At 42.7% G+C, this 12,848-nt stretch overlaps 1 protein-coding gene across 1 annotated transcript in view; it reads right to left on the bottom strand.

Annotated features, from left to right (window-relative positions):
- NIBAN1 (niban apoptosis regulator 1) overlaps nt 1–12,848 on the bottom strand; it is a 184,080-nt gene that overhangs the window by 9,220 nt on the left and 162,012 nt on the right. Inside the window, exons 9-12 of the mRNA XM_070384811.1 lie at nt 10,353–10,540; nt 5,787–5,948; nt 4,103–4,213; nt 1,860–1,967 (exon numbers count right to left, since the gene is read on the bottom strand). Of these exons, the coding sequence (XP_070240912.1) occupies nt 1,860–1,967; nt 4,103–4,213; nt 5,787–5,948; nt 10,353–10,540 (569 nt within the window). The remainder of the gene's footprint in view (nt 1–1,859; nt 1,968–4,102; nt 4,214–5,786; nt 5,949–10,352; nt 10,541–12,848) is intronic.

Raw genomic sequence — 12,848 nt, 5'->3', positions numbered from 1 at the left:
CTCTCTGTAAATCCAGATGTTTTTTACATTTCTTGGTACTGGTACACTATTTCTCATTACTGAAAATGCCAGGCCTCAATTTCTCTCCAAACCGGTCTCTCTTGATTAAAAATCACAAGCGCCTCTTAGAGATTTGGTATAACTCTGCAGATGGCTGGAGAGAGAGGAGCATACAGGAAGAGGGTTTTTTTTAACCCTTCTCCTCTCTTGGGAGGACGTGGCTCCAAGGCCCCCACATTACTTTGGGGATTGGAAAATAAAAATACCCTACACAGAACGTCTGCATGCAGACATGTCCAAGGTGGACCGAGTCATCCTTTGAATGGCTGGACTTTTCCAGCCATAAGATGGAAAATCATATAGGCAAGAGACAATCATATAGGTAGATTCTTTACTGCCCTGACTTGATCAAACCTTTTCTATGAAAGAAATTTACCCTCAGAAATAAGTGCCAGGTACTTGGTATGCCTCTGGCTTTCTGAAGAAAAACAGTATGTATAGAATATAAAAATGATCAAGGAAATTTTTCCAATAAAATAACTCATGCAATGGACTTTAATGTTCCAATGTTTGGAGACTCTCTAAGCCGCAAAAAAGCCCTTTTTAAATTCTAAAAAGCTCTTTAGTATTTGTGCCAAGAGGGAGCCAGCCTTGCAAAGGTCCCAGCTTGCATAACATGAAGCAGCAGAAAAAGTAGTAGTAAATACCATTTATTGAGCACATCCCATGTTATCAAATGAGTGTGAGCTGAGTTCAAACTCTGGTGGATTCCAGCTCTGCGACTTTGGTCCCATTACTTAACCCCTCAGGTGCAATGAGGACATAAACGGTACCTGCTCACAGGGTTGTCATGAGGATCAACGAGACAGTCCATACAAAGTGCTGAGCACGTGGCAAGCACTCATCGAATGGTCACCGTGTCACCCTGGGCTTCTCAGTCTTAAGAAGGATACTGCAAAGTATTATTACCTCCATTTTCTAGATGAAATCTAGGCCAAGAGAGAGGAAAAAGCTCTTGCCCAAGGCCCCAGAGCTGATTATGTGGAAGAGCCGGGACTTGAACCCAGGTCTTGACCTGGCCTCTTTAGTCTGCTCACTTGTGACCCTGCACTGAAGATGTGACCTAGTCACACCTTCACAAGCATGGCTGTCACTAGCTGCCTAGTGTTCACAGAAGCTTTCGATGGTTTTAGTTTCATTGACTTCGGTAAGCAAATATTACTGAAATTACAAATATCCTTCTGAAATTGTGTGACTTAAGGTCTTTTCCTGGATGGAGTGGTCAAGTTTCAGAGGCTGTGTTGGGCCTGTGGTGGGTGGGTGGGGGTGGGGGGTGTCACACCATAATGAGGAACAATCCGTAGGCACTCTATTGTAACCCTTAACTTGGTTCAAACTCAGATCATTACCCTTTGAGATTCTGTCTTGTCCAAGGGTTGGCAAATCTAGACAGCTGCTTGCCTTTGTAAATAAAGTTTTATTGGAACACAGACTGCACATCTGTTTATGGGTCATCGGAAATGGCAACCCAGTCCAGTGTTCTTGCCTGGAGAATCCCAGGGACGGGGGAGCCTGGTGGGCTGCCCTCTGGGGTTGCACAGAGTCGGACACGACTGAAGCGACTTAGCAGCAGCAGCAGCAGCATGGCTGCATTTGTGCTATCACGGCAGAACTGTGTGATTGCAACAGAAATTATATGGCCGTGAAGCCTAAAATACCTGCCACCTGACCACTTACAGGAAAAGTGTGTTGACCCCCTCCCTGGTCATCTACTGCTTGTAAGTGCATCATGGCCAAAAAAAATTTACTTGAACTTCAAAGGCAACAAAAGCAGGTTCTGGAGTAACCCATCTCCTTACTGGTTTGCACACGGATGCCAGTGCCTTCTGCAGGGTGGGAAGTGTGATTTGAACCAACGCCTCTTGAAATATCCTCTTCCGGATGGTGCTGCTGTCATAATCATATTGCTGTCGGTACAGAGATAGAAATGTATGCTAAATACAACGTTACAACCTGTTAACTTTTGCGTAAACAAAAAACTCAGCAACTCACTTCGTCTCCCTTCCCACCCCCACCCTCCCATCCTAATTACTGAGGACTCTAGTGGTGTTCAAAGGTTTCAGAGATCTTTCTATGCAGTTCTCTCACATTGCAGGTAGAGCTTATGACTGATAATGACCCATCTCCGCCTCCCCTATTACAGATACGAAAACTGAGGTAAGATCAAAGCAGAGCATTATTATAAAGTTGAAGACAAAACTAGGGGATGGGTTAAAACTTCATCACCCCTGTCTTGGGTTGGTGCATGGGAGCCATGATCATCTCCTTCCTTCACTCTACATCCTGAAAGCGGGATTGGTAGGTTGTAATGATTTCTGCCAAAGAAGAGAGTGGCTCACAGCTACATTAGCACTGTGGTATGTTCAACAAAGAAGTTCAGTATCTAGAATAGGAAAGAGGATGTCCTATTGACACATGGAACAGCCAAGTCTAGAGACCCGGGTTTGATTTTAAAGGGGGTTCAGGGAGAGGGCACAGATAAACTGAGCATAGCCACAGGGATGTGTGCAGAATGGTCAGGCCAAACAAAGGACGGTTACAGAGATTTATGCCAGAGGTAACTTGGGGTAAAATCATAGCTGTATTCAAACAACCAATGACTACCATGTGGAAGAAGGGCATGAGAAAAGAGTGTAGAACTAGAATTCTCAGTGGTGAGAATTATGACTTAGCATTGGGAAGTATGTTCTTGTAGTTTAAAGTGTCCAGAGAAGAGATGGACTTTCCTGAGAGGTAAAAATTGTGTTGCCATGGGAGGGGACATTGACCTTGATACTATCTTTTCTTTCTCAATGGCAAGTTCATTATTTTGTGTGTTACCATGGCAATTATTGCTTTTAATCTCACTGATTTGGTTGCCAGAGTTTCCTACTGCCTGTGAGGTATTAAGATCAGGTCTGAAATTCAGGGACCACCTCCTAGGCTCTGTGAAACTTTGATCTTCTGTTCCAAAGCTCTGCTTAGGGAAAGTAGGTCATAAAAAATTAGTGGACTAAGTTTAGGGATAGTTTTAGCTCAAAGTTCAAGTAGCCTGTTAAGCTTACATAAGTCAAGTTCTTGTGAGGATCAAATGAAACAGGATAAGTTTTTCTAAAAAGCTTAAAGATATGCCCTATATACATGCAAGCTCCTATTATTACAACTATTTTGAGATACACTGATGCACAAAGCACATTTAAAACAATTTCACACAGCAGCTGTCCTTTCCTTGAAGTAGTTCCTTTGCCATGAGGTTTTTCTTTTATAATAATTTTTTATTTTATTTTTAACTTTAAAATATTGTATTGGTTTTGCCATATATCAACATGATTCCGCCACAGGTATACACGTGTTCCCCATCCTGAACCCTCCTCCCTCCCCGTACCATCTCTCTGGGTCATCCCAGTGCACCAGCCCCAAGCATCCAGTATCGTGCATCGAACCTGGACTGGCGACTCATTTCATATATGATACTATACATGTTTCAATGCCATTCTCCCAAATCATCCCACCCTCTCCCTCTTCCACAGAGTCTACAAGACTGTTCTATACATCAGTGTCTCTTTTGCTGTCTCGTATACAGGGTTATTGTTACCATCTTTCTCAATTTCATGTATATGCATTAGGGTTAGCCATGAGGTTTTGATTTTTCTAAAAACTGTTAATTTAAATGGGTTTTACTGTATTGCAAACTCGGAAGAAAGAGAGTGTGTGTTTTATATTTTCATATTCCATGCAATACCTATCACAATTCTTTGCTTATAGTGGACAGTCAATATCAAGTCTAATTGCTATGTAAGTAAGCCTAAGACATGTCACTTCTGGCTGGTGAATGATGCGAGGACCTGTGGTCCCTAAAGTAGCCACTAGATGGCAGAATAGGCACGACAGTCGAAGGGGAACTGCCGCGAGATGATCGTCACTTGTTACCAGGGAGAAAAGACCAGGCACTGTTTTTAAAAGGGGAGGCAAGTCAAAGAGAGAACTTGATATTTTCCACTTAACAAAAGAAATGAGTCACGTTCTTGCTTCATGCTTCCCGCAAGTGAGAGAACAATTTTACCTTTAAGACTCGGAGCTTAACCTTCTCAATGGCGACTGTGGTTTTGGAGGCCTCTCCTTGGAGATGTGGGGAAAGCAACTGCTCAAAAGTGAATACTGCATTCTCCATCAGCTAAAAACCAAAGCAACACAGAAACAGAGGGCAGTCAGAAGCTGGGATCGCCACCCTCGGGTCAAAGTCAGCTTGGAGAGAAAGGAGGGCATGACCATCGGAGATGGTCACTGCCCTGGGAGTCACCCAGGGCAACAAGTCCTCATTCCACTCTGTGGTCTGTGAAATGCACAAGCCCACAACCACAATGAGATCAGCAGAAGGCTGGGAAACACACACACCTGTACCTGTATGTATACAGGTATGTACACATGTATGTATCTTTTCTTCTCATGTCTCCTTCCACCAGGAACTGGAAAACCCAAGACCATGGGATGGGGGATATCATCATTTCCTGTGGTTATTCCCATCCCCTGCAGCCAGGGCTTAATGAAATGAGGTGGGAGGCTTCTCCAATTATTTTTTGGCTCCATCCTCTCCGTTCAGATGGATGTAAACCATCCCAGCACATCTCTGACTCCACTTTTCACCCTCCCACCCTACTTCTCTCCCTTTCTCTGCCAGGCTGGGAAAGGAGACAGGGTCAAGGTTCAGTGGAGCCCGTGACTGTCACACTCATGGGTTAGGAAATGGAAGTGGTTCCGATTTCTTATTCTCTGCACTTATGCCTGTATCCATTTCACCACTGTCCACTGCTGTCCAAGGAGCTTCAGTTAAGCCGTTGGCCAATTTTGCTCCCCATTCATCTTTAATCCTTCACAACTTAGAGCTTAGATAATAAATAAAATGTGCCACTTAATCCTGCCTATAACTTTTAAGGAGAAAAAAAAAGCTCCTTTCTTCCCCAAGCCTATGATCTGAAAGCATCCAACACAATAGCTTTCCTCTCAGCACTTTCAACGCCATAGTGAATTTATGTAAGAATCTGTCTCACTACCAGCTCCCTGAAGTGGGGTCTGGCACAATGTCCAGCCCACAGGAAGCGCCCCGGGAATATCTGTAAAGTAGAATTGTGCTCTTACGGCTTCAGTGATCCCACCCTTCCTTCTTAGAAAGCGTTAGACTATGGAACGAATTTGTGCTATTCATCCCTGTTCCTAAAGAAAAAGTTCTTTATGGGAAGGAAAAGGAATCTATGAAATAGACTCAAGAAATCCAAATTTAAAATTGTGATTGATTGACTGATTTAACTAGATTACAGAATTGATTCAAGCTAGTGGTTCTTCATTCTGGCTGCATATTAAATGCAGCAGGAATGGGAGTGGGAGAAGTTTTTTGAATTACCAAAAAAATATATCAAAATCACTGGGAGTGTGGCCCAGACATCAGTATTTCTTAAAAGCACCCTAGATGATTCCAATGTGAAGCCAACATTAATAGCACTGACTTGACAAATCAATTAACTATCAATTAATGCTACTCTATTTCCCTGAGACATTTCTTCTCTATGATGCTCATCAACATGGAAAAAATGGAGCCAGCTGGAACAGGACAAAACACGTCGTCACTCAACATGATGGCTAAAGAGAAGGGCCCCATTTCCCCAGCTACGCCAGCACACCTGTCTCATCTGCTGCGCGTGATTCTCTGCAGCCCTATCCTCTTCCACCACAGATGACCCCGCCGCCCCTACCTCTTGCATGTAGTTTTGCGTCCTCTGGACCACCAGATCGATGTGGGGGAACCTGAAGCGGCTCTTGAGATCCTGAAGGTGCTCCTGAAGCAGGTTGACTTTATTGTAACAAGGCTCCATCTTCACGGAATCCAGCGGAAGATCCATAAGCTGCTCTAGATGCTGAATTTCGGTGGAAGGGAAAACAACACACTTTCAGACCTAGGAACTATATTACACCACTCTTGTGTATGTGTGTGCTCAACTGCCAGTCATATCTGATTCCTAGCGACTCCATGGACTGTAGCTCACCAGGCTCCTCTGTCCATGGAATTTCCCAGGCAAGAATACTGAAGTGGGTTGCCATTTCCTCCTCCAGGCGATCTTCCTGACCCAGGGATTGAACCCGCATCTCTTGTGCCTCCTGCATTGGCAGGCAGATTCTTTACCACTGTACCACCTGGGAAGCCCACTGCATGACTATTACATAAATTCTAAACAATCAAATATATGTTATTAGAGTGAATCACTTCTCAGATCCCTATATATGTGATATCTTCATTGTCTTTATTTCCCTCCTTTGATGGGTCCCTAGGACAGCTCTCTTGCCAGGATGGAGACAGGTAGAAGAACCAACTGGACAATGGACACATCCAGGAATGCATTCCATGGGACTCCAGTCTTGTCAAGCTTTTGATGGACTCCAAGTACCCACTTCCAGAGCTCAAGAGTTCAGGAAGTCTCTTTGGCATGTGGAACTGCTGCTGGGCTCACAAGCCTCCAGAGCCTTGTTTCATGAGAGATATCCCTCTCAGAAAATCCCAGGGAAGTCAAGATGCCCCCTGGACTCCTGGACTCTGAGAGTAAAGCCAGAGTCTCTGGAGCTCACTGAGGCTCTGTCTGTGCCCAAGGGCTTCTCTCTGCTAGTAGATGGGGGGTGGCGGGATGGGGAGGGAGTGAGATAGGAAGAAGCATGGCCTAGTTTTAAAAACTGGGGTTCCCCATCCTCTAGTCTATACAAGTGATAGCTTGATCGATGAGGCCATGCAATTTCCAGCAAGAGGACAGCAATAGACCTCACCTGCTAGAGACTTTAAGTATTACCAACACAGACTTACACTATGAGTGATTTCACCAACAGAGTGCATCCTATTTTCCAAGCCTATTGAAAACTGATTTTAAAAACTGAATTTTGGAGTTCTAGAATAAATAAGAGGGTGGGTGGAGAAAGAGAAAACAGAAAAGCGTGCTGAAAACACAGGCCTAGGGACAACTGGGGAGTAACAGGGTAACTGTGAACAGACAGGATGTGCTTGCTGTCTGAGTTTCAGGTCACAGAAAAGAGATAAATCTAGATTTCTAGATTTCTCTAAAGAAAAATTTAACAAGGGCCCACGTTCATGGTGCTTGTAAGAGGAAAATATTACTCCCTTAAGAAATGAGTTCTAGAAAACTCCACTGAAGTAGAATTAATGACCAAAACCATGCTGTCAAACTTGCCCCTTGTCAAATAATTTGCAATATGTCTATTTTTTACGATAGCAATTAAACAGACAGGAGAGGAAAAATCAGTTACCACTTTGCTCCTGTCAGATCAGATCAGATCAGATCAGTCGCTCAGTGGTGTCCAACTCTTTGCGATCCCATGAATCACAGCACGCCAGGCCCCTCTGTCCATCACCAACTCTCGGAGTTCACTGACTCATGTCCATCGAGTCAGTGATACCATCCAGCCATCTCATCCTCTGTCGTCCCCTTATCCTCTTGCCCCCAATCCTTCCCAGCATCAGAGTCTTTTCCAATGAGTCAACTCTTCGCATGAGGTGGCCAAAGTACTGGAGTTTCAGCTTCAGCATCATTCCTTCCAAAGAAATCCCAGGCCTGATCTCCTTCAGAATGGACTGGTTGGATCTCCTTGCAGTCCAAGGGACTCTCAAGAGTCTTCTCCAACACCACAGTGCAAGAGCATCAATTCTTCAGCGCTCAGCCTTCTTCACAGTCCAACTCTCACATCCATACATGACCACAGGAAAAATCATAGCCTTGACTAGACGGACCTTTGTTGGCAAAGTAATGTCTCTGCTTTTGAATATGCTATCTAGGTTGGTCATAACTTTCCTTCCAAGGAGTAAACGTCTTTTGATTTCATGGCTGCAGTCACCATCTGCAGTGATTTTGGAGCCCCCCAAAAATAAAGTCGGACACTGTTTCCACTGTTTCCCTATTTCCCATGAAGTGATGGGACTGGATGCCATGATCTTTGTTTTCTGAATGTTGAGCTTTAAGCCAACTTTTTCACACTCCACTTTCACCTTCATCAAGAGGCTTTTTAGTTCCTCTTCACTTTATGCCATAAGGGTGGTGTCATCTGCATATCTGAGGTTATTGATATTTCTCCCTGCAATCTTGATTCCAGCTTGTGCTTCTTCCAGTCCAGCATTTCTCATGATGTACTCTGCATATAAGTTAAATAAACAGGGTGACAATATACAGCCTTGATGTACTCCTTTTCCTATTTGGAACCAGTCTGTTGTTCCATGTCCAGTTCTAACTGTTGCTTCCTGACCTGCATACAAATTTCTCAAGAGGCAGATCAGGTGGTCTGGTATTCCCATCTCTTTCAGAATTTTCCACAGTTTATTGTGATCCACACAGTCAAAGGCTTTGGCATAGTCAATAAAGCAGAAATAGATTTTTTTCTGGAACTCTCTTGCTTTTTCCATGATCCAGCGGATGTTGGCAATTTGATCTCTGGTTCCTCTGCCTTTTCTAAAACCAGCTTGAACATCAGGAAGTTCATGGTTCACATATTGCTGAAGCCTGGCTTGGAGAATTTTGAGCATTACTTTACTAGGGTGTGAGATGAGTGCAATTGAGCAGTAGTTTGAGCATTCTTTGGCATTGCATTTCTTTGGGTAAGACTGGCAAAAAGTTGAACAAGTGATTCCCTAAGGCTGATGAAAAGAAAGTCCTTTATCATGTACAATTGGTGGAAATGTAAAATCTAAATCCTTTTGGGGGGATGTCAATGGAAACATCAGTTAACATGAGAAAAATTCCCACCTTTCAATCTAGCAATCCTGTCCTAGGAATCAGATCCCATATAAATAAAAGCTTCAAAGTAAATGAATATATGTTACAAGGTTATTTACTGCAGCTTTGTTCCTGGTGCTAGCAACATTTGGATGGTTGAATGAATCATGGTATATTGGTACATGAAGTATTATGCAACTGTTACAAAAAATGAACTAGAACTAGAACACTAACTTAAAAACAGTTTCATGAGGTATTTTTGAATAAGAAGACAGAAAAGCAAAGCAATATATACATAATATAATCCCATTTTTCTAAGAGCAAACAACCTAAAAAAATATATCCCACAAAACATGTGTTTTATATGCTATATGAACATGGAGAAAAGCACAGAATAGTGTATGCTAAGTTGTTCACACTAGTTGCTTGAGTTGGAGGAGGGGATGTGGGGGAAGGAGAGAAAGTTAAGTTTTAGAAGGGCTACCATGAGAAACCTCAAAATACTAACAAATGATCTTGTTTATACACAATTTCGTGTATGTATGCATAAAAAAATAAAGGCTTTTTTTTTTTGGTTTTATCCACTGGCTTGACTTGTAGGGATGTTCATCATGATGCTGCAAGTGTAAAATAAAGCTGCCCGGTTATGTCTGTCACTTTAGGATACAGCGAGTCCTCCGGAGGTCTTGTTGAACCAGACTGCTGCTGTGCCCTCCTCCAGGGTTTCTGATCTGGTAGCTCATGGGTGCGGCCTGAGAATTTGCATTTTTAGCAGTCATATAATGAGGATGATACTAGTCCCAGGAACATAGTTTGAGAAACATTGGTTTTTGTCATGCTTTTGGAAGCAAATCAATCAAAACATAAAACATATATAAATGAGGATATATGCATATATATTTGTACAGGCAAGGACAAAGCATGTGAAAACACATACTGACCTATTTATATGGGTTAATTCAAGGAGTTAGAAGTGGAGATACTTTAGGAGTTGGGGGTGGGCTAGAATTAGGTGGGTATGAGCGATGGTGATTAATTTTGCCTTTATGTAAATATCTTTGTATACTGTTTAAGTTATACAAGTACCTTCCCTGGTGGCTCAGATGGTAAAGCGTCTGCCTACAATGCGGGAGACCTGGGTTCAATCCCTGGGTCGGGAAGATCCTCTGGAGAAGGAAATGGCAACCCACTCCAGTACCCTTGCCTGGAAAATCCCATTGTTGGAGGACTGTGGTAGATTACAGTCCACGGGGTCGCAAAGAGTCGGACATGACTGAGCGACTTCACTTTTAAGTTATACAAGCATGTTATTATTTTCATAACATGAAACCATTAATAAAGGAAATCAAGTAGAAGATGGATGAATGGATGAATGAATAATGTGGATGAATGAAGGACAGAAAGACTAGATGAATAAATGGAAAGGCATATGAATGGAAGGCAGGGAAGAAGAAAAGACAGGAGAGAGAGAAGGAGAAAAAAAAGAATGAATGAATGCAGACAAAGACTCAAAAAAAGACCATTCACACTCCACTCCTTCGCTTCATACCCTACCTCCTTTAGCTGGGCACTGTCTTTGGTGGTCTGAAAGCTCTGGCTAAGTTCATCCACTTCTTTTTCAAAGAGTGAGCGCAGTTCACTGAATCCCGAGCTTACAGGTCCCATCAGCTCCTCCAGAATGGACCCCAGGAATGGCTGCACACTCTCTGCACAGCTTCTCTCTGCTGGCTGAGCCACCATCGCTGAGGTAGGAAATAGCCAGGAAACTGTGAGTGATGGCAAAACTGGATTCAGAGGCACTGGAGCCAGGCCAGGCTGGACAGTGCCCCATGGAGACATGTAACAGCCAACACAAACTCAAGCAGGCAACACAGACGAGCCCAGTGCGTCCTGTGCCGGTACTCACCAGGATGGAAAGCCATCAAAGAGAATCGCTCCTTGAGAACTCGAACAAAGAGAAACCCCTCCCCAAGATTACCTCTGCCCTGGGATGAAATACATTTTTTTGCTTGGTCCTTATGAATAGACAATGCTTAATACAAAAAAATGAAAATGCTAATGACTCATCTATTTCCTATCAATCATCACCATTATAAATTCATAGTTTGTCTTCTAAAAACACATTTATTAGGTTTTTAATTCTTTTTTCTAAGAGTTAATCAGTTGATCTAATTCAATTTTCCTCCCCTCTCCTCAAGGGCCTTTTAAAAAATTCAAGTATGGTTTCTTTTTAGGCCAAATGGAAACAAATTCCAATCAGTTTGCCACACCGCCTTCCATCCCCACACCCAATTTTTAAAAACATGCTATTTTTTCCTGATAATCAAGGATGACAAACTTAGTGACAAAAATATAAAGAGTACAGAAAATCATAAAAAGGGACTAAAAGGTTCAGGAGGGAGGGGACACATGTATGCCTATGGCTGATTCATGCTGATGTATGGCAAAAGCCATCACAGTATTGTAAAGTAATTACCTGCCAATTCAAATAAATTTAGGAAAGGATTTAAACAATGTAACCATACTCTTACTTCCCAGAGGAAACACTGCTCTTTGATTTAGAAGAGGACCATAGTAAAGATCCTGATCCAGTACGTCTGGATAAGCCATGGAAATCTGTTTTTTTGTTTGTTTGTTTAAGTGTTGAAGCAATTTTCATGATTAGCCAGGTTGGGAAGTACCGTGGCAGTAAAGGATATCTGAACTGGAAAAGGCTTGAGCTTGCTCTGTGGATGAAAGGCTAGTTTTGTGGAGCTCGGTAAGCCACCGAGCCTTGTTATAGGACCACAGAACTGAGAAGGGAAGTACAGATACATCTTGATGTCCAGGTCCTCATCCTACAGATGGGGAAGGGGGCCGGGAGATGTCAGATGATTCCACCAAGGTCACACCCTAACTTTCAGATCCAGATTCACAATTCAAATAGACTTCTTATTTTCTATTAGCAAATAACTTGCTTATAGTGAGAAAATGGCCACGTTCTCACTTCAATTTGCAGAAATCTTTCACAGGGTTACAAAGGATCAGACTGCCTCTTACTCTGAAAATCTGACATGACCAATACTATTGATATTATGTACTTATAAATATTTGAGATAGAAAATATTAAACAGATCATAGAATTACTAGGGGGAAAAAAACCCTTTCTATTGTATAATTCAATGAAACAATCTATGACTCCTAAAAATAACTAACTTACTTGATACCAAAATGCAAAATTGTTTGCTAGGAGGATAAATGAATTATTTATAAATTAACTCTGGGAGAAGAACTATGTGAAAAGTGTCTAATTGAAATTTCAGAGCAATCATGGTCATGGCTAATATATAGTAAAGATTTAGTAGTTGGCTGGTATGCCCTGCTGGGTAGGGGCAGAGACAGGCACAGGGAGGGGTCGTGGGTGGCCATGCTCCTCTCTGCCAGACCTCCCCCTGCCTATGTACAACCATGGGCTCCAGCCCCCCTCTCTGTGCCTTTATCCAGCGTTCCTTCCACCTCTGCCTTCCTTCCTCCACTTCTGTTTATAAACATCCTACTCACCCCTTCAAGGCCAAGTTCAAATTTCACCCACTCGGAACAGCCTAATGCCCTGAACCACCACCCAGCTTCCTGAACTACAGTCTACTGGTGTTTCCCTAATGACCAAATAAATTTTACATCCCACACAAGTATGCTCTGCTATTTTTCAGGGATGCAGAGATGAATCATGTGTTGTGACACATTAATTCATGAGCCATACATTAATTCAGTTGAGCAGAGTGATGAAGAGAGAAAACCCTGGAGCTGCGGGTTGGGGTTGGTCTGACTGTTTCACATTCTACCTTCGGAATCTCAGGCAAATTACTTCATCTCTACTTCAGTTTTCTTATCTGTAAAATGGGGCTCATAATAGTAAGTACTCTGAAGGTTATGGTGTGGATTAAATGAGTTCGCTGTGTTCAAAATGCTCAGAACTGTGTGTGATCCTCTGGAAGTACTCAGAAACTGTCAGCTCTTACTGTATCTGTGAGTAATATCATCCTTTCCAATCAACTGACATTAAAACATTCC

This window comes from Bos mutus, chromosome 16 (genome assembly GCF_027580195.1).
Source record: "Bos mutus isolate GX-2022 chromosome 16, NWIPB_WYAK_1.1, whole genome shotgun sequence".
NCBI lineage: Eukaryota > Metazoa > Chordata > Mammalia > Artiodactyla > Bovidae > Bos > Bos mutus.
The sequence above is the reverse complement of the archived record's forward strand: the minus strand, read 5'-3'. Positions and strand labels throughout refer to the sequence as shown.